The 22288-nt window shown below is 42.7% G+C and overlaps 1 protein-coding gene across 1 annotated transcript; it reads right to left on the bottom strand.

Annotated features, from left to right (window-relative positions):
- Positions 1 to 477: 477 nt before the first annotated feature.
- LOC306826372 (junctophilin-1-like) lies at positions 478 to 18654 on the bottom strand. Its single transcript, XM_079347657.1, has 5 exons — positions 18036 to 18654; positions 7328 to 8087; positions 4309 to 4427; positions 2899 to 3162; positions 478 to 943 (listed from the first exon to the last, which is right to left on the bottom strand). The coding sequence occupies exons 1-5, from the start codon at positions 18412 to 18414 to the stop codon at positions 504 to 506; spliced, it is 1962 nt and encodes a 653-aa protein (XP_079203783.1). The 5' UTR covers positions 18415 to 18654; the 3' UTR covers positions 478 to 503.
- Between the last annotated feature and the right edge of the window lie 3634 nt (positions 18655 to 22288).

A 22288-nucleotide genomic window follows, 5' to 3' on the forward strand; every position in this document is an offset into this window, starting at 1 on the left:
CCAATGTTGGTTTCATAGCAACTGGAGCTAAGCCAACCACACATTGATACTTAGGGGTTCATGGACTGTGTTGAAGAACTTCCAGAACATAGAACAAGTCCGGTTGCCTTCTGAATTATACTTTTAATAACCATGGACTTGAGTATCCAGTATCCAGTATTTTTGTATTTGTGCATGTAAACATCATATCCTGAGAGAGGAATAACTTTTATGTTTTGCTAATAAAACATAAGCTATAATTGAAGGTAGGCTGTTATATAGATCACACGGGAAAAATAAACACGGCCCGATCCGACAGGCATCCTGCTGAGATCGCTTCTTTTTTATTCTGGTATAACAGTGATCGATCGTCTACCTTTGTTGGATTGCTTTTTTAAACTTTTTTAGATGGACTGAGTTCGTTTTGGATGAGCATACAGCCGCGTTGGATACTCAAGTCCATGTAAACGCACTCATTAACTCTTTCAAACCAACAAGTTCTAAACAAAACTGTGACAAACAATCTAACTCACCGACTCTTCTTCTAATATTTCAGGAGCTATGTCCATGCTAGCTTTCTTGGTTTCTGCAAGGCTCTTTGGTTTGGTTGACTCCTGTCTTTTTGGCTTGGCGGGCTCTGGTGCTTTTGAGGACTCTTTGGGTGGAGCTGGTGAAGGGCTCCGAGCCGGCAGAGGTTTTAGTGCTGGTGCCAGAATCGGTTTGGCAGGTGGCGGCAGGCGCGCAAGGCTTGAAGGGTGGAAATCATCCTCCATACCAATTGGGTCTTCTGGCGGCGGAGCCTTGACATCAGCCTTGACATAGTAACCGTGGTACTGGGAGTGAATCTGCCCGTTGCTGGGGTAACTGCTGGTGGTTGTGGGAACAGCGGTTTTGACTGGTGGCGGTGCCTCCTGTTGCCTCACTTCCTGTCTGAGAGAGAGTTTTGATGCTGCCTTTGTTATGCCTGACGAATAGAAGAGAGTAGAGCACAAACAGTTAACTTAACTCGAGGTTAGGATGAGGAGATGGAGCAAGTTCTCCAATAATCTCAGGATTGGTGTTTTGATCCTCCTCTTGTTTGGCAAAATACCAAACCTCCAGATGCTCCTGAGGATTTGAACTAAGCTGTTTGACAAAGGCTCAGTTTAATGTCTGGATCAACAGATTTGGTATTATCGTAAATGTCTCAACATTTTCAGGAAAGCTTTGCTTGGGTGAAATGGGGCCTTGAGGTCTTCCAAGGTCCAGAAGATGGAGCTGAACCAAAAGTTTTACAAGACTTTGTCGCTGCTGATGTGTTGTAAAAGTACAGATAAAAAAAAAATAATTGGCGCTGATAACAAACATATAAAAACAAGTTTTAAAAAGATGCATCAGTCCTGGGGATGGTTTGTAAGAAGGCAAAGATCGATAGTGAAAACATTTGCAAAAAAAAGTTTATAATCACAGTAATAAATAAAGAATGTTGCTAATTTAAGAGCCAAGAAGAAATAAACTTCTCTCTGTGTCTTTCATGTTCATCATCATACGCCCTATTGAATGAATGAATGTGACCTCCATGCAGGAAGAACCACATATTTATTATTTACATTAAATCATTTTCCTTTAACAAAAATGCGGAATAAATAAAGAATTTCACATTGGTGAACAAAAACACATGATTAAGAGTGTTTGATGCTATCGGCTCTAACGTGTTCACTCCTCGCTCCAGGAACACAAGATGATTTCAGCCAAAGTGCCTGAACCCTTCAAGCTGGTAAACCAGGTGACGTCACAGAGTCTTCATCCACTTCTTATAAAGACATGGGACCCACAGTGTATAATGTGACTCAAACTGGATATGATCAACTCAGAATCATGGCTGACTACCATTAATGGCTTTCTTTGTGCCTGCAGCACCCACAACCTTAGTTTCTCGGTGCTTCTCATCTGCGCTTACTGTTGCTAGGTTACCAAAGTTACTTCTGCTTCCCTCTGAGGTGACCATTGGGTCTGTTTTAAATAGCTCTGTGTGCTTAACATTTGTTTGTATTGAAGGGAATTCCAACAAGACAACACCAGAACAATGTAAATTATCTCCTAGCAACAGCAGCAGCTCTACACCTGCGGTTAGAGAGGGGTTTTTAAAAGTCTTCCATCTGGTGACAAAAGGATCTCCATAAGGACTGTCCTCGGATTCACAGATGTTCTTTAAACAAAAAGTGTTTTTGGTTTAGTCTGCATGCACACACAAAGTCAAATATGTCAAATTATGTTTTAAAAACCAGCACACGCCCTGGGAGCTTAGGGTCCTTCAGAAGGATACTTCAACATGCAAAAGTATCTCATGGTCGGCGATCAAACCCCCAACCTTCACGTTACGACAGGCTGTAGCACTGATCCACAGCCGATCTAATATATTTAAATAATTATACATGATTTCTCAGAGTTGGAACATACAGTAGTGTAAAAAGTCAAATAACAGAATATGATGATTTTCAAAGTCTTGAAGCCATTTATTTAGGTGATAAGACGATGCTGGAAAAAGTCCAACACTTTCTGCACAAATCTAAAAATGTAATTTGGTTTCAATGCACTGCAAACAATCACATTCTGTTTTTATTTACATTTCGACCAATGTCCTATGTTTCCCAGAAGTGAGGCTGTACTTACCAAGGATCTCCTGCTGTTTACACATTTATCTGCTTTCATCTATATTAAAGCAAATGTTTTACCAAATGTTTCACTAAAGATTATCCACAGGAAAAGAACACCAGAGAGCAAACTGACATTGAACCCAGATCTGTCAGTAACTGTAACAATGTTTTACAGTACTGTAACTGTTTTTACAGTCAAATGAGGTTTGGCGGGCAGAAACAAAATCTCTGGTCATCGTGTGAATACTGAAGGATGTCTCTCTTCCTGTCTGTCACATCTTACCTGCCGTCTGAAGCTCGGCTGGCGGGGCTTTGTTCTCTTTGGCAGCAGGAGCGACGCTGGCCGGAGTTTTACTGCTGAAAAAAGACTTTTGAGCGACCGCGGGTGATGGAGTGGGGCTCTGGGCGGGACTGTTGGAGGGGGACTGATCGGGTGTTGTGCCTTTCCTGTAGAAATGAGGGCTCCCTGATGGAGACTTCTTCTTCTCCTCCACAACCTCCTTCACCTCCACGGGCTCGTTGTACTTCTGTCGGATGTAGTCAGGGCCTGAAAACAAAGAAAAAGGGGCTCACTTCATTTTCATGTACTCAAAATAGCTGCCTCCTTTTTTTTTTTTTACTTCAATCAAAGATGGCTGCCTCAGGTAGTTGTTTTGTTTTTGTTGTTTGATCTGTTGTCCCACCTTTTTCAGAGGAAGATGAAACACAGAGCTTCCAGTTAAAACTAAAGGTAGAGCTATCTTCTTTCTACAGCCCACTGTATATAAAGTATAAACATGAGGCTCATGCAGAAGTGTCCTAAACCTTTCTCATGGTCAGCAGGGGGCGACTTCACAAAAGCAATCTGAATGTTTTTTTTTATTCTTCTCAGTTGATTTTTTCCTCCAAACAAATTAATCTTCTTAATCTAGAGTTTGAAGTCTTCTTCAATATAATGTTGATTTAGTAAATGATGGTTTGATGTGAGGACAATCAACATTTTGGAGGGAAAAAGGTGACCCAAATGGTGTGGTGGTGATTTGAAGCCAGACTTGACACAGATGCCCTTCAAACATTTCATTTCACTCAGCATTTCTTTGATGTGTTGCTGTGATTCAATCCAATGACAACCTTCATCACCTGGCTCTTCTTTTTGTCCATGTGAAGCTCTGCATTAACCTCTCCTGGCTGAATGTGAGCGTTTGGAGGGTGAAGTATGAGCTGATCCATGCATGCACATTTACACAGGAGCTATGATTTGTAAAGGGACATCCAGATGTAACAGTGACTCAATCCCATCTGTATCGCTTAAACTCTCTTTGTAAGTAATATAATAATACTGCTCTTCATGTAAACTGTCTATATTGACTGTTTGAGTGCATGCTGGAGCAGCTAGACACACAGGGTTAAATATGGACGTTAGAAAAGACAGGTTGATGTTATCCATGCTAAGTAGTAAGATAATGTTAGCATACTTTAGCATGTGTTGTTTAATCTTAAAAAGTGTATGTAAGTCAGAGGCTGGGGTTAGCGTTAGCATTAGCATTTAACGTTATCTGTTTTGTATTTACTGCTCACTTTACTGATGATAAAAAGGTTGCACATCACAAATTCAACAATATGAGTTTAATCCCTGGACTTCTTTTTTCAATGTTGGGTTTGTTTTATGTATTTTTTGTGTTGTTGTTGTTGTTGTTGTTGTTGTTGTTGTTACCTGGCTGGTGGAAGGAGGGAGACAGCTCTCTGGCTACAGCTCGAGCGATATCTGAGTCCTGGATAGCCGACTGTGCAGCCTGGTCTGCAGCCTCTCCTTTGGCCCGGGCGTGTGACGTCCTACAAACACACACACACACACACACACACACAAACTTTACTCCATGTAGTTGGTGAGTGTGCACCTGAGGAACTGATTCATGTCTTTTCTGTGTGACTTTCATCCAATCAGCGTCTCCACACAGGCCTGAGCTGAATCTTCATGTTATTGTGTCCGTATGTCTGCAGCATTCAATGAATATCACTTTAAGATGAACTGAACAACAGATTATGTCTAAAAACAAGTCAGGTGCTAATGTCTTTTATACTTTTTGATACCAAGTGTTTTAAACAACCTTTTATTTGAATGATCGATGGGACAGAAGCTGCTGTGACAGAAAAATAAATGACCGTGTTGGCAACAAATATGTGCAATTTGATCCGTGTGCACGAAGTTGCCTTTAATATATTCTGATTAAAAACAATGAATTAATTTTAAAATTAATTTCAGCATCACAACACGCATCACTGTAGTTTGATGTCTGCTGAAATCATGTTGAAGTGTAATGTTCTGCTGTCATGACGTGAAGTTAATATATTAATTAGGTTCAGAAGCAGGACTTCGTCCAAACCACCTGACAAGTCGACTTAAACTGATCCATCCCACTCCACCCCGTTTGTCTCAGTTCATCGACGTCCCACCCTCTCTTTCCTTCCTCTCATCCATTCAGCCTCCTCATCCCTTCATCTCGTCTGTCTAACTTTCGGCCCGGTCTGGGCCGTGATCAGCTTTGGCAGAGTTACGCTTCGGACTGAACCATCCTGAGCCTCCCTCTGCCCTGCGGTCAGTCCATCCTCCCAGACCAGCAACCTGACATCCTCTTCCATCATAATCATAATCTTAACATCCAGCCAGCCGTCTCATTCATGATCCATCATTAAATATCTAAAACCCATGTGGTTGTGGCCTGGTCGATTCAGCATGACATAAAGTAAAAGAAGAAACAGATCTGTACTGACCTGTTCCATTCAGAGCTGCAACACGTGAAACACGTGCAACAACACAACTGATAACATATGGAACCTGTTGAAACCGTTTACATATGTATGTTGGGTTTCCCTAATGTGCAGTCAGCTGGTTCACCAATAAGTAGATCCATAAATATTAAACTACGTATGTTTGATAATAAATAAAAAGTTGCCTCACTGTTGAAGTTTTTGGGTGGATTTTTGGATAAAACGAGCCATGGGAAGAGTCTAAATCTGTATCGAACATGGACGCTGTCTCAGTGACGTCATCAGGAGTTATGAAGCCAGCTGATGTTTTGTCTCCATATTGGAAATGCTGCCTCTACCTACCTTTAGATCACTCTAGAAAAAAAGCAAAGAGGTGGAGCTGAGGAGGGGCTTAAAGCCCCTGGCAAACAGGGAGTTTAATTATTCACCTCATTTCATCCATTACTGACGTCATCCAACTCAGAGACTTCACTCTGTCTCTCCTTTGGGAACAGGATATACAATATGATGATTAATTTCAGCAACCACACCATTGCTGTGTTGTGTTTGAAACAGAATCGTTTCATTAACAACTTCAACCTCCGCGTGAATCTGACAGCTCTCAGAATAAGATGTTCCTGAGGCATTTAAACGAACGCCAGTTTCACAGTCTGTGGCGTTTACACAGTTCACACATGAACGTTAAAGAGTGTTGCTTGTAACTGTTCCCATGGCAACAGACAACACGATGAAACAATGTTATAAACAACAGTAACACTCCTCAATCAATCAACAACACGAGAAACATGAAAGCAGGAGTGTGTGTGTGTGTGTGTGTGTGTGTGTGTGTGTGTGTGTATTCCTGTCAGCTGTTGATATGCATCCTCCTCCCCAGACTAATTTAGACAGGCACTACTTCTGACGCACACACACACACACACACACACACACACACACACACAGACGTGCCTATGTCCACACTTTGAATGAACGTTTGTTCAGTGACACACGCTAATTAAAATGATAAATAATACCATATATAGATAAATGAATGAATGTATTCAGGAGTCTTTGAACACCAGCTGTGTGTTACAGGTGAGTTTGTCTCTTCATGCATTAAAGGGAGTAAACTTGACTTTTCTTCTCTGCACACTCACCTTAAAATTAATTCAGCTGGTTATGTTCTGATGTTAAAAGTCCCATATTCTGCTTTTTCTGCTTTTATATAGTCTTTAGTGTGTTTTGTGTCTTGTGCGTGATTAGATTTTATTTTATTTTTTTCATGGGGGATTCTGAGCGTTTGAAGCAACCAGGCAGATGAGAGAGCCTGCATGGAGCCCCAAAAGGGCATAAATATGGGACCTTTAATATCTACAAACACATGTCAAAGCAAAACTGAAGTTGTGTGGTGTGCTGCTCATCAGCTCTTGATGATTGATGATGATAATGTGCCCAAGGGTTTTTAGTTCAACTTAACTGTTTAAAGATAAAAGAGACACATAAAAGAGTACAAAAGAACAGCACTTCTATAACCCCCCCTTCAAAATAAAAGTCCCCTGCCTGTTGAATGTCTCCCCTGGTGGTGATACATACTGAACTAATATTTCTATGTGCACATTACTTTTTGACAAAGTACTTCCAGAAATCACTTTTCCTGCTAACGGCTGATGGTGCAGCAGACTGCTGTTTGTAATATGCCTTTTTGTGTAATGTGTCCTTTGAGAGTCACAGAAGCTCTTGCGTTAATTGGTTATTATGTTTTTCTCATTGTTACTCCTTTACTTTGATAATCTGGTGCACTAAGCTCTGCAGGCGTCTGATTTGTCAACAGAGCTGTGTCCATGGAGGAGGCGGGGCTTGTGACCTACTGCAGCCATCCAGCAGGAGGAGTCTTTACTTCTCTCCATATCCTTGTGCTTCATTCTTTATGCAAACTGTGGATTATTATAAACGTCACACACATGCACAACCAGCAGTGTTGTTACCTGGAGATGGCGATTTCCACTTTGGTTCTGGCGATGGCCGCAGCTCTCACGGCTCCCTCGATGGCTCGATCCACCTTCTGTTTGGTCTTGTTGTTTTTCAGCGGGATCAGCTGCTTCCTGATGCCCCGGGCCAGCACGTTGTTCTTGTACTTCCCCTCCTCCTTTGTGCCATCAGGAAAGATTGTGCATCCGTAGCCATGGCGCTTATTGTTCAACCACTCGCCTTCGTACTTCATGCCGTTGGTGCGCTCCGAGACACCGAAGCCACACCGCTTGTCGTTCTTCCACTCGCCCATGTAGGACTCGGTGGTGGTGGCGTCCACATTGTCCTCCAGGGGGAGGTAGTCATCGCCCGTGTCTCCGTCTCCAAAGCTGATGGTGGAGTTGGCGTCGCTGGAGCTGATGCGGCTCATGGTGGTATCACTGTGTGCTGAGCTGCGTTTACTTGAAATGGAGGAGCGGGAGTCTGATTTGCGGAGCCGCTGGAGGCTACCGAAAAGAGAGCCACGGCGGAAAAGACCCTTCTTCTTCTCTGAACCTTCTCCGTCCGAGTGGAAGTTGAGTACGAAGCCTCCGCGTGTTCCGGCAGGACTGTCGGACAGACTGTCACGCAGCACTGTGCCGTTACTCTGCTCACTGCGGAGGGACGCCAGAGACGTCCGCAGAGGGGAACGGATGACCGAGGCCATGCCGTACGGGACACTCTGACGAACGCCGTAACCATGACGCATCCCACCTGTCCACTGACCCTGGAACGTACCTACGACAACGACACAAGAGAAACAAGTCAGTCTTAAGGTACAACTGTAATCTTTGATACAATCCAAATGATATCGTGACCTGTTTGATACCATGGCAACAAAAGTACTAGACACAATTTGGGATATTTTGGGGTTTTCTTTACCTGCAGACAGTTAAACTACACAAATATGTTTCAGGCATGTTAATTGGTCCCAGCTGACATGTTTTCACATTTTAGTGCTCTCTCTAGATCTGGCCATGCTGAGTTATGCTGAGGGCGGCATGAAGTATGCTAACACCGAACACAGACTGTACATTTTATTGGGCAAAGCCTGAGTGATGTCATCCTTCAGGTGACTTCATCGCTAAGCAGGAGATGCCGTCTCAAACTAACTCTCAGTCAACCTATTGACAGGCTGCGGCAGGTTTTATTGAAGCCTCTTGATAAACCGTTACATCGTGCCAACTGTTAATCAGAGGAGTTTAAAAAAAATCCCCCCCCCCAGCAAGAGACGAGCCAATCAGACCAATTTGCTATTTGAACCAGGCGTGAAACATGATGGGTGTGTCTGTGACTTCTGGTACTTCTGTAGACGGTCTCAAGCGGACCCTCGACAAACTGCCAGATTTCACACTTCTGCATCAGATTCATTTTTCAACAGCGGAGGGTGCCACGTTATTCACCCCTTCTGTATCTACTTAAAATACTAATGCTTAATGTTCACAAGATATCATCATTTTAAAGTTATGCTAGTTTTTGAAAATGACCAACACTGCCTTTAGCGTGAATTGTTGATCATTTCGGTTTATTGATTAACGATACAGTGCCTCATCACAATGAGCGTTGTGCGCTCCTCTGATTGCCGCAGCACAACTCTTGCCCCGGGTCACACAGTCACACAGTGCTGTGAGTTTCTCACTTCCATTTTATGATCCACACAAAAAAATGAGAACAGGAAAAACAAACTGATATTTATTTTTAGCGTCTAATCAATAAACAGATGAACAAATTGTTCTATTACTTATTTGATTTATAATTCTAAGAGTAAGAGGTTCAGTCTGTACAGACTTGGGTTGAGAACCAGCAGGCGGCCGGGTCAAGTTCTGTTGTGGAACAGGTCTGGAAATTGGTCTTATTAGCTGGAGAGCTGCAAGTTCACTTCCTGAGCAGAGCTGACCTTGAGCAAGGCACTTAACTCCCACCAGCTCAGGAGCGCTCCCTATGGGCAGCGCACTCTGACGTCGCTCCATGAGTACATAAGATCCTGTTTGTGCATGTGTGTACAGTGTCATTTCCCCTAAACGTATGAATAAAGCGTGTCTTCTTCTTTTGTTGCTGAGGGGCTGCAGGCTGAGCTGCTTCTACCTTTGGCTCAACTTTCTCCCACGTCAAGGTTTTATATCAAACTATCCACTGATGTATCCTCCCCTTCAAACAAACTAAGAGGAGTCAGCTGGGAATGTTTCAGTGTCAGACCATCTGGTAAGAAATACATATTAAATCTGTGACTTGGAACTTCTTCCTTCCTATCATGGAAAAGATTTGATGTGTCTTATGTGCCTACTTTCCACTCTTTTTAAAACTTCCTGAAGAGCTCCATTCTTACCGAACAATGTTCTGCAGAAGGAAATGCGTGCATGCTAAAAAAAAAACAACCCTGCAGACTGACAGGCTTTTTAATTCCTAGGTACTAATAACGGGTCATTTCTGGTTTTTAATGATCACAAATTGCAGACAAACCCTTGCAAACTGTCTAAGTTGAACGAATACATTGGCAACATATTGGTGAGGAAACATTGTCAATGTATTTATGCAATGAGGACAGTGTGCAGGAGGTGTTGTAGAGTTGATTCTTGACTGAGTTTTAAGGAGATCAACGTTCTTTGACGCTTCCCTACAGACTGCACCAGTGACCAGTCGTCCCCTGAGCGGCCAGTCTGACACCTGTGAGCTGCAGTCTGCAGGTATTCTGACAGCTCGGACATATTTGGACACATTAGTGAATGTGACGGCAGCAGCAGGGATGAAACAGTTAGCTTTGTGGCCTGGTTAGCAGCCCTGAAGCCTTCAGCTGGAGAATGTGAGAATGTGCTATTTTAAAAGATGGAGGTAACTCGAGACACTGGGAAGTCTGCTGGGCGGCCAAACATAACTCCTGCAGAGATCTTAGTATGGAGTAAACCCCCTTCTCCCTCTCTCTTCCGACACCCCCCACCTCCCCTTAAATCTGCACACCCTCAGAGAGCTGCATTTGAAACCTGCAGAGACAAAAGTAATGGATTTAAGAACTACTACGAGACACTGTAAGTCTTTGTGTTCGGAGAAACTTCTGATCATTATATCAATCCATTTTATTTTTATGATCAGCTGACTTCACCAAACTGTGTCATTTGAACAAACAATGGTACAAAAAGACAGATACTGTTCACTTTGATATAAAAAAAGAAACAGAAATCCTGGATGAGGGCACAGTGCCCAGTTCAACTTCACCGTGCTCGTCAACGTCACTTCCTCCTTACCAACCAAACATGTGTATGGGGATGTGTGTGTGTTGACATCAAAAATATTTCCAAAAAATATTTCCTTACATGCTCATTGTATGTCATGATACCTGTTGAATTAATAAAGAGATTTATCTAAAAAAAATAAATTCATTAAAAAAATCAGAATATTACAGAAAAATCAGCTTGTGACCTCTTGCTGGGGTCTGGATGCCAAAGTTAGGACACACTAATACTCCTACATCCATCAACTGAAAGAGATGTTACTCATGTCATCTTCTCCTGGTCAGTAACTCCAAGTAAAGACATGTTCCTTAACTCTTTCACTAGACCTCATAAAGGGGACGGCATCAGGTCGCAGACAGACTTTTTGGTATACCAGTAAAAAAAACACAGAGCATTTAATCTTCTCTTTACAAGCTGCATTGTTATACACAGAGTCATATCTATTGCAAGCATGCTAGATGGAAGATGAATTTTACAAACTGAGTCTGAAATGATTAAAAACCATTAAATGACTGTGAAGAAATCGGAGGAGGACGTCAGAAACAGAAGCTGTGTGACTCCGGCCTGTTTACTGCTCAGACCCTCGCTGCTCTGCTCTGACTGGCTCTGAACTGCTTCATCAGACTTCATGACTTTTTTTGTTGTGCTTTACCACACTAGAACTTTCTGTTATTAATGACTATCAACCAACATGGGCGGGGGATGAGGTCAGCTTTCAACCCAACACCCTAAACTGTATTTGGGTTACACAAACAACGTGTCTTAGGACAGCTGTTAGCCATTAATACTGAGGCCTAAAGATTCACTGATCCAGTCTCAGCATTAAAAAAGTGCACATCCGTCCATGCAGCCGTGTGGCCAGTTAGTGTAAGACAGTTTACAAGGAGAAAATATTACGGTGGTCGACACAGGAAACCATCCTACAATGGCTGAAACGATGTACAGTACATTTGGAAATGCATGGAGCAAAGTTTGATAAAATATTCATTCTAATGCTAAAGCCCAAAAGAAATGCAAAAACTGAATCTGGCTGCAAGTGAAGGAAACGTGCTGCAAAAAGCCAAAACAATGTCATTTATATCAAAAACTCTGCGAATAAAGGAGCGCTGAAGAGAGCTCCTGTAGGACCATGGGACCATGGGAAAACCGTTTTTTTACTGGAGAAAAGAATCTGGCACGATAACCTTTGGAACATTAGATAATCGTGTCTTTGCAACAAATGAGTGGATAAAAAGCAAACAGTATGTGACAGCCTCATCACAAGCACAAAGTCATCGGCTAGTCACATGACATTACAACTGTGTGGAATAAAAGGACCAATAAGCAGCACTTAAAGGAGGAGCGGGGCTTTCAAATCACTACCAACATGGGAGTGGTCTCCATGCTTGATGACTGTCAGCCACATCCTTTGTAAAGTGCGGCTGTGACTCGACTAAAGTTGGTTGACTCTGAACCGGAAAGGACAGAAGTGGTTCGTTCCCCCCGTGCTGGAAGTCACATGATCATGTGTCCTGGGCAAGACACTTCGGCTCAAGTTGCTCCCGCTGTACGAGTGTCAGCGGTGTGTGAATGAGTATGAATGGGTTAGTGAACACTGATGGACACTTTACATAGCGTGGTGTGAACAGCACTATACAAGCTCAAGTCTATTTACCATTACGTTTTAAATGCAGGAATGAAACCTTTCTTGCCCCCAGGTGAACTGTCTTGTCCCAAAGGTATACAAACATAAGTGACAACAGATGTCAACAATCACACAGGACATGACAACAAAGCCATTTAAAAACAACTCTTGAAAGCATCATATGATTACATGTACTGTAGGGATTTCAACAAGCAAATTCATTAAAGTGCAGAGTACCAAGTTCATACTATATAATCAGAGCCTGTGAGCAGCTGAACACTGTTTGGTACAAAGGATGTGATGTCTCATTTGGATTGAGTGATTCTCATCCTGGGCGTTCTGTACCTGAGACCTGAAGTCAAGAGTTCATACTCAGACCACACGGTGTGCAGAGAGTCTGCTGTCATCTTCACTTAGTTTTTACCGGTCAGCCAGGTAAGAAATACTGCACGTCTTACCTGCTGTAATGTGTTTCAAAAAACTGACAACCTCTGGATGTTGTTGTGAATATGACCAAGCATTTGTGTAAGTGACAATCCTCCAGCTAAGGACTGGAATAATGAGTGCATCCTGCCCTCATTTTGCCCCTGAGAGAGGAAAGCTCTGTAGTTCTTTTCTGAAAAGGATTCTCCCATGACGCAAAAATCGTCATTTTGCCTCATCAGAAGCTGTTTTTGTTACAGGGGGTGAAACTATAAGGTTAGTACTTGTGTTTTCGACCAACTGAAACCACAGACCTATCACAGATCAGTGGGCGGGGCCTCACTGCCAGAATCTAAAACCGCCATCTTGGCAGGAAGCTATGCTAACAGGATCTGTGGAGAAAGCTGAGAAGAACTGAAAATGATGGAAATGTCTGTTTCAACGTCTGAAGACTCAAGACCTGCCTGTCGGAGGCGGTGAGGAAGAGCAGCCGGGGCGGAGCTGTGCATTCTGGGAGTTGCTGTCATTCATCTACTTGCGAGAAAGATGTCGTTTGTAGGATGGAGAATGAGATACACAGACTCCTTCTGTCACCGGTATGACCACTTACCTCCTCTGGAAACATTATGCTGGTAAATATCCAGTGCTTGAAGCCGTGCGAGCGCGTATGACGAACACGCGAGGGAGAGTGAGCCACAGGTTAAGGGTGCGGTATCACTACGAACGCAGTATTTTTTAATGTTACATAAAGCACCTCTAATCAGCTAAAGCCGTAAGTTCATTAAAAAGACAAAAGAGACGTCATGTCGAGTCTGCAGCCGCACATCGGAAAACAAAACAGAGAACAGGACAGCTACTTGGCAGATAAGTCTGGAAACTCTGGATTTCTCCACAATGAAGAGTGTCAGCGTCGTGTATCTGAGTGCTTTGCTCGTGCATGAGATGTAGCACACCCGAGCACACCTCTCCGCAGTGTGCCAAAGCCAAGGAAGTGTACCGTGCCTGAGTACAGAACACCAAATGAACTGGACTTTAGCGTGGCTAGGCACTGCACAGATTGCCAGTGTGACTGCACCCTGACACGGTGATCTGAAAACAGTGGTGAAGAATCCCACAGTGATCTGCTGAAGACTTACATGTTGATTTTAAAGCGTTGGTTAAGATTGAAGTGGTGAGATGGATTAATTCCTGCCACATTAAGGTGCAGAGCACAGCTAAATATAGGAGCGAGGCCTGAAGCTGAACTGGTTTCAGGTAACCAGCAGGGTAAAAGTAGCTCCACTAAACTTTCACTTACACAACAGCATGCATTTTTAACACATTAACGTCATATTCTCATATACACACCACAAAATGTGGCTCTGTTTGGATAATTATGAATATATTGTTGTATTATACTGTTTAATCTCTTCAGCATTTTCATAGGTGGACTCCTTCCACTCTCCTGACTTAGCTCTGCAGAGCTACATGAGGGGGGGGGGGGGGGGGGTGGGAGGCGTCTGGGGGGACAAATATGGGACAGCATGGTGAGAGGGGGACCAGAGTCCTCTTCCAAGTTGTTTCTCAGACTGAGATTAAAAAGGACCCTCCTGCTCACTGTTCTGACCTGCAGCCTCAGTGTGAATACAAACTCCGGACAGGGCCGGGGATAGAACATTGAACAACTGAGTGGCTTTATACAAAACCACACATGCTGTTAAAATACCATCGATGGCTCCTATGTAATAATACAGTGTCATGTTATGCCGATGACACTCGGCTGTACCTGTCTGTTAAGGCTGATGACACTGACAAACACGTTTTTCACATCCATCTGACTCCCAATAAGGACAAGATTAAGTTTAATTAAACCATACAACGCAAATCCCTTTATCTGCATTAACTAGCATAGCATGGGCTAGCATAGATTTCATGCTAGTAAATTAGTTTGATCTTTTTGTTGAGCTGTGGCGTTGATCCTCTTCAACACGTTTGTATCTTCGTGGTTGACTGCAGATCCCTCTTTACCTGCCTCAGTAAGTCTTCATACACGTTACAAACCCTGATCCAGGACACTGTGCCGAGGCTGTGACCTCGGTCCAGTCGCTCAGATCAAATTACAATTATTTATTTCAACTTTATAATCAATCCAAGTTATATGAGGAAGCTATTTTTCAACAAAGACCTGGCCAAGATGACCAGCAGCAAAAACACAATGCTACGGACGCAAAAACAAAGAGAGAAAAGTAACACGAATGTTTGCATTAAAACAGAAGCATCTAATCAGTACTTCAAGCAGTCGATATAAAAACATCTGCACCCGATAGAATCTGCTTCCATGACTTTTGTTTCAGATTTAAAAACATTGAAGGACACAAGTTCCTTTAGTTTTCAGTCAGCAGGTTCCAGACTGAGGGTGCAGAAAACCCAAAAGCCCTTTCCCTAATTTGTGTTCATGCGTTTTGGACAGAGAGCATAAAGAGGTCCTAAGAGCTACTGTTCAGTACTTTTCTGCATGATATGAACAAACAGGGAGGAAGCAGAACAAGAACTGTCTTATAATAATAACAAACATTATCAGTCTCTTATTGCCCTGCACGATCAGACCCCTGTGTATACCTCTGACCTGCTGACCCCTCCACATGTAGTCACACCAGTCACACTGAAAGTAAAGGTGATTGCGTGCATGCATACACACTTTGTAAAAAAAAATGCTTAAAAAAAAAATCAAGCTAAAATATCTATGACCTTTTGTTGTAATCGTGTAAAGTTTTATAGTGTTGCTGTTGACTTTTTAATTGTTTTTCTGTTGTTTTTGTTCATGAATTAACACCATTATAGACTTGGAATGACATCTACACATTATTAACTTGCTGCTGAACCTGCTGCTTTTCATTATGCCTATTGTTATTTCTGTGAGTGTAAAAACTACCTCCTGACAACTTAACACCTCAACCAACCAGCTAACAGCTAGTTCATAACAAGTGGTTTATATTAGGCTATATGACAAAAAGTGCGTTAGTACCTAAAAGTAGCAAAGCACTGAGAAAAACTGCAGCTCTTCAGACACTTTTCAGATCAGAGAGAGAGAGAGAGAGAGAGAGAGAGAGAGAGATAGAGAATGTACACTTTGCATGGTTCATGTGCACTGTAGACAGTGAGCAGAGGTTTCCATGCAATATTTTATCATTTAAAATATGAAACACTTTCGATGCCTTGGGCTTTTATTTTCTAAACAGAAATCACTATTGTTTGATTTTTTTCTGAATATTTTCAAGTTTTAATGGTATCATAACAACCCTCCGCTCTGTTGGATTATGTCAGTCAGCTGTCTTCGCAGTAATTGACATTAAAGATAGATTCGGTAGACTTAAACGAACGTGATGCAGCTCAGTCGTCACTTCTGGGCCTCCATACGTGTGCGCCGGTCGCTGTGTCTGCAGAGAGTCTGACCTCTGGCTGGATTTTCATGGTTCTTTTTGTTTCGGTTGACTCTGAGCGGGGAGCAGCCAACGACAGCGTAAATGGCGAGGTGAGGCGTGGATACAATTCAGCAATTGGACGCAATTAAAGCTGGCCGACGTGACAGACGTAGCTGCAATAATAAAAAGAAAAAAATCTTAGCTTGGGAAATGCGAAACGGATACAGCATCAGATCAACAGCTTGTCTCGTCTCCATCATGGAAAAAAGGTCTTTAACGTCTTATTTTTCATAAGTGAAATGAACACTGCTTCCTGCAGGAGTAATCATCCACTGACCGTGACTTTCTCTCAACAATCAACCACATGTCAGATCTTTGAGTGAGTGTTTGAACAGGTGTGCTTTGAAATATGGGACACAAACCTGTCGTAGGTATCAGCTCTATAACATGACTTCTATCATGTGCACACAAACAACAGCAACATCAGCTCCACAGCCTCTATTGTAAACAGGCAACAAGAGAACTACAGGAGTCTACTACAGTGCTTATCGAACACACGAGTTCTGATGGATCAGCATCAGCTCCAAAGTTCAATATAACACCCGAGAATCTGGAGAGGGTTTGATTTTTATTCTTTCACAATATGGATCCTATCTGGACTTTTTTTTTCAGGTGCTTAATGTCAGATCAAATGTTGAGTCCATATTTGCATATAGTATAATGTCCCCATATATAAAACGAAATGATAATGTGTTCTCATGCCATATATTGAAATATGTGGACTCAATATTCAGCTAGAATATAACCAAATCTGTGGCATATAGGATCGTAATTTGAAATATGAATTCAGTAAAAATGAAAGAATGGAAAGTAATTAAACTCTTGTTTTGTCTTACAGTTTAAGTTAACGTGAAATCTGCTTTATGTGTGTCCCTTTTTATTTCCCCAGGTGAATTTGTTTTTAAGCCGAACATTTACATCATGTTATCTCGTGTCACTTCAACAAGCTTTTTTCTTCATGATTTAATTTAGATTTTATGCTTTCAGTTATGAGTGTGGGCACGTGTTTCATTGTGTTTCTCTTTAAATTTTATCTGACTAACATCACTTCTTGGTCTCAGTCAGCTTCACAACCACAATTCATTTTTCACTTCTTAAAATTTCCATCTGTGACTCTTTTTGATCATTTTCAGGTCTTACGGTTCAATTTAGTGAAGACGTTTTTCATAATTACGCCAGTTCATGTGTAATAGAGCCTCTTTGATTCCATTATGTAACTCTGATTTCATAACATGCACTTTCATAATGTCTCCTCTCATCTCTTTATTTCATAACATCACGTCTGAAGGCACTTTGATTTATTCTTTGTTCTCTTTTGACCACTTTTCATTATGCTGATGACATCACAGACCCTTCTCCCTCAGCCAATCACAGACACATGAGATCATATCGCTGTAATAAATTAAACACAACCAGGCCTCTCATGTCGGGTGTCTTCTGAGTCTGAGGAGAGGGTGTTAATCCACAGTTACCTCAAGTAACAGGTGTCTCCAGGAGAACACCTGTCAGAGTGTGCTCCAGGTCACAGAGGCGGCAAGGTGAGCCAATCACAGTTCACATGTTACCAGGTCACCTTTTATTCAACGTCACACATACACAACCTTTACTTTATTATTATTACATGTGTATAGAAGCCCCAAGGTGACTAACATCCGTGCATATATTTATAACTGTTCCTGTCTTAACAAGAAAATGTTGTTTTGTTCCCCCATATTTCACTTATTCATGTTGTTATTATTGTTATGGATAAATAAGTCGAGATCTCAAAAACAGCCAGAAATATAGTAGTCTAAAATAGTCTGAAAGACTTTAAAATAGAATAAAAACTCTACTCATTATCTCGGGAAAACTGAGTAAAATAAAATGTATGTCAGCGTGGGGCGTCTGTGTGTAGGATACATTAAAACTATTTGGACCCTCTGTCAGCCCATACAGAGCCCCGCCCCCTCACCTCCATCCCCGTACGTCTCCACGCCGTAGCCGTCCTGCAGTCCGTTGCTCCAGGTGCCCTCGTACCTGGCAGGTGTGTTCAGGCTATGTCGGACTCCGTACCGGCCCTTGAAGCCGTGAGTCCACTCCCCCCGGTAAATCCATCTCCCTTTGGTCTCCACACCTAGTCCATGCCTCTTCCCTTGCGCCCAATAGCCCTGGAACAGGTTCCCGCTGGGCCAGGTGTAGACCCCCACCACCTCGAAGCCGTTGCACCAGGATCCGGAGTACTCCCCCTGGCCCTTGGGTCCGGTACACACTCCGTGTCCGTGGGCTTTACCGTCCTCCCAGCCCCCGCAGTACGTCCCCCCATCGTCAAAGTCGAACCGGCCGCCCGTCATTCAGACACGGAGGGTAGGAGCACCGCAGGGGGGGGTGGGGGGGACTGCAAGGTCCAGTCTGTGTGTGTGGGGGGGTGAACGGGAAATACCGGGACCAACCGGGATCATGAGAGAGCAGAGCCGGGAGGGGTGAGGAGAGAGGCGGCCGCCGGCTGCACAGTCCTCCGCTGACTGATGAGCACTGTCCCACTGTCTCTCCTCCTCCTCCTCCTCCTCCGTGAGGGCGCAACAGGCAGCCGCTGACGTCAGTTGTCCGTCAACTCAATACAACACCCAGCTTCCGGGGCGGGCTTTTCAAAATAAAAAACAGCGACTTGACCAAAATAATCGAGTTCTAATAAATAAATAAAAACTTGATTCTGACATGATGCGGTGATGGGACTGTATGTGAGGATCAATAATAAATTATAATATTAAACAATATTAGCCTATTTAAGATCCACATGTTCTGTTCTGCTTTCAGAAAGTCTGAGCTGTTAGATTGATGTAAAAACTGTCATTAATATGTTTTTACAAAACCAAAGAGCTGGCGTTGGACTTTAGTAAACGGAGAGTGAAGAGATTACCCCCCCATTGAGGATAGATGGGACATTAGGGAGTGTGTGCAGCTATAAGAACTTTGGGTGGATAATCTCTGAAGATCTGACATGGATCAACGTTAGTCACTCAGGTGAAATGGACGAGACAGCCCCTTTACCACCTCTGACCGATGAGGAAGTTCAGTCTCTCTGCAGATCATGTTTTATTCCAGAGTGATGGAGAGTGTATTGATGAGAAAACCCCTCTGTGATAGATTATCAGCACTGGACCTGAAGTGTTCACAGCATGGCTACCCGCCGGCTGATGCACCACATCAAGGCAAACACGAAGGAGGAGCTTCTTCACTCACACTGTCAGGACTATGAACTCTGCACTCACAGGTTTAAACGCCTGAGTCTCAAAATAACAACCTGGAGCTGGGACTGTTGACACACAGATACTATACACTTGATACGTCTTGTACATTTTTGGTGTCCATGTCTATCTTCCAACTTTGTATTTATTTGATTGTACCATGGTAGCTATACTGTTTGTGAAGCACTTTGTGGCCCCTGCCTGCGAAAAGTGCTATATAAATAAATTTTACTTACTTACTTACTTACTTACTGCTGGACTGTGGAACAGTAATTGCATTTAACTGCACATCTGCATGAGCACCAGACAACTGTCAAAACCTGTTATAGTTCTAAAAGCTTTTATTTTGAATTCAGAGATTAGGTTGTACAGGGGTGTGTGTGTGTTTAGCTTCATACTGGCTATTAACAGTTTCACAGAGAGGTCTGTGTCACTCTTTAGTTCACAGCAGAACACACAGGACTCAGAACAACATACACTGTGTTTTATTCTTGACTCATTTGACTGTGAACATTCACCTGTGAGTAAAACCAAAACAAACATTTTGAAATAAAGACAAGGGTGAGAACTGTCACTGTTATTTATACTTTGAAACATGTCAAAGGATTTAAAACATCATAGGACTGGTGTCACATGGCATGCTTACAGGTGTGGCTGTGTGTGTGTGTGTGTGTGTGTGTGTATATCTACCCTGTGATTGACAGCCGAGCTGTTGAGGGAAACCCCCCCTCTCATATGTTGTTAGATGGTTCCTAATCAGCCTCTGAATAATAAGCTGTTACATTTATGGATGTTGGGTGCTGCAGAGCTTACAGACAAATATTCAAAGTGATTTAATACGAATTAAGACTCTTTAATTACATTTTTGTTGCATGTCACACTGAAGTAGTAATATACTGTTTAAGAAAACGTATTCATTCAAAAAAAAACTTCTGTTTCCTTGAAAACAAAGTGTGTGTGTGTGTGTGTGCGCGCGCGCACGCTCCTGTGTACCGATAAAGACTTATTCTGCGTTTCTAATCCACACAGGAACGGATTAGAGGACCTCCTCCGGATAAAACCATCACAGGGCGCTCATTAACATGTCCTGTTAAAGACCATTAAACCATTTAAATCCTCAGGACAGAGCTCCACTTCCTGTGACTCTCCTGAACACGCCAGCTTGGACTCACCTGCTGTTTCCAAACAACAGAATGGAATCATGATGTCACACTCAAGACAGGTATGGCCTATAAAGACAAGAACAGCTGACCACAGGTCAGGTGCACCTGGAACAAGGACTGTTTAGAGGAGGACTGACGCATTAAAGCCTTGTCAAAAAGCGCCATCTCCTGGAGAAATCATTAACAGCTCAGCCTGATTCTGCTTTTTAGGGCTCTTCAGATTAGTCTTAACGTTCATCTATGACAAAATGCAGGTAACATTCGAGTAATTTAATGCTCATTCTTCTGCTTTTCTTTCTAAAATTAACTAAAGACAATAATCAACAAATGAGTGTTTATCAATAGAATGGGTTGGTTTTAAGTGCTTCACTCTGTTGCTGGGTAACAAAACACTGGATCTGCTTGTATAAAAATACTCAATGATTTGTCTTTAACAGCATGCAATGGGGACTGTCCCATATTATTATTTTTAACAATACTAAGGCAATAACACAAATTTGGTAACGCAATACATATTTGAAAATGAAACCTTTTTAAGCATGGGTCGGAGTTTTCCTAAATTTCTGTTGGCTGTATCTCCAAATGTTTCTGATTTCAGTTGTTTCCTCAGCTGCTTTCTTCTTTTGTTTATTCATATTTTCCAAACACACACACAACAATACAGACGATCATTTAGTAACTTCCCTATGTTGCTGAATTTATTGTGCCATGTAGCTGTGGAAGTGGCCCGTCACGAATAACAACAAAATGCAGGTGCTCCTAAAGCGGCATATTCATGTACCCTGGCATGTGACACTTTTTAATCTTGCTGTCAATCCTCTTCCTACTTTTCCGAGAGTAGTTAGTCTTCCACAGTGTGCCGCCAAAGTCCACTGGGAATACTCAGGCCTGCCACTCCTTCCCCCCGCACTGCTCGACCAAGTCCTGGTATTTGGTGGCTTTCCACCCTGCCATCTTCCCATGGGACTTTCAGGATCAGGATCATCTTCCTTCCCTCCTTGGACAGCAGGACCACATCAGGCCTCAGGGACGTTTGGATGACCTCAGGGAAGTGGAGCTTCTATTCCTGGTCCACCCGCATCTTCCATCCTTGGAGCGTGTTCAGGACCTTAAGGACCTCTTTGTGGAACCACCTGTATCTCCCCCGACTTAGTGCACCTCACTTCAGCATCCTTTAGAGATCAGCTGACAGAATTGTCGGCCATGTTCCACTTGAGCAACTTCGGCACGACTGTGAAACTTTTTCTTGTGGAAGAAATAGATGTTGAGAAGAAATGTCAGCAAATGATGTCCTCACTTGTGCCAGGCAAATGAAAATCCAAGTGCTCAGTGTCTCTCCAGGGAAAATTAAATACAGAGACATAACTTGCTTGTGCCAGACAGTCAAGGGTATAATCAACTGTACATACTATGGTCTGAAGGAGCTGAGATTATGGGGACACAATTGCTCTCGTTCCACAGAAGAACCGTCACAGCCAGAGGTCATCTTTAAAGAAAGCATTGGGCAGTGGTGCATTGTCAACTACAATGGTGAACCCTACACAGGAATCATCCTGGAGGTTGAAGAAGATAAGAGTGAAATGCATGCTTATATTGGGACCAATAAGTCTATAAGAGGACATCAGCTGGTACAGGGATGACCAGATTGTGTTCCTTATGAAAGAGCCCCAATCTCTGAATAAGGACTTTCAAGCTGGAGAAGACGGTGTGGAATTTCTGAGAAAAAACATCAAGTTGTCTGTTTCAGAAGAACGTTAGCTTTTCCTGAAACATCTGAGAGGGTAGCAACCAAATTGCATTTCCTCATGTTGCTTTTA

The sequence above is a fragment of the Symphodus melops genome (genome assembly GCF_947650265.1).
Source record: "Symphodus melops genome assembly, chromosome: 7".
In the NCBI taxonomy this organism is placed as follows: domain Eukaryota; kingdom Metazoa; phylum Chordata; class Actinopteri; order Labriformes; family Labridae; genus Symphodus; species Symphodus melops.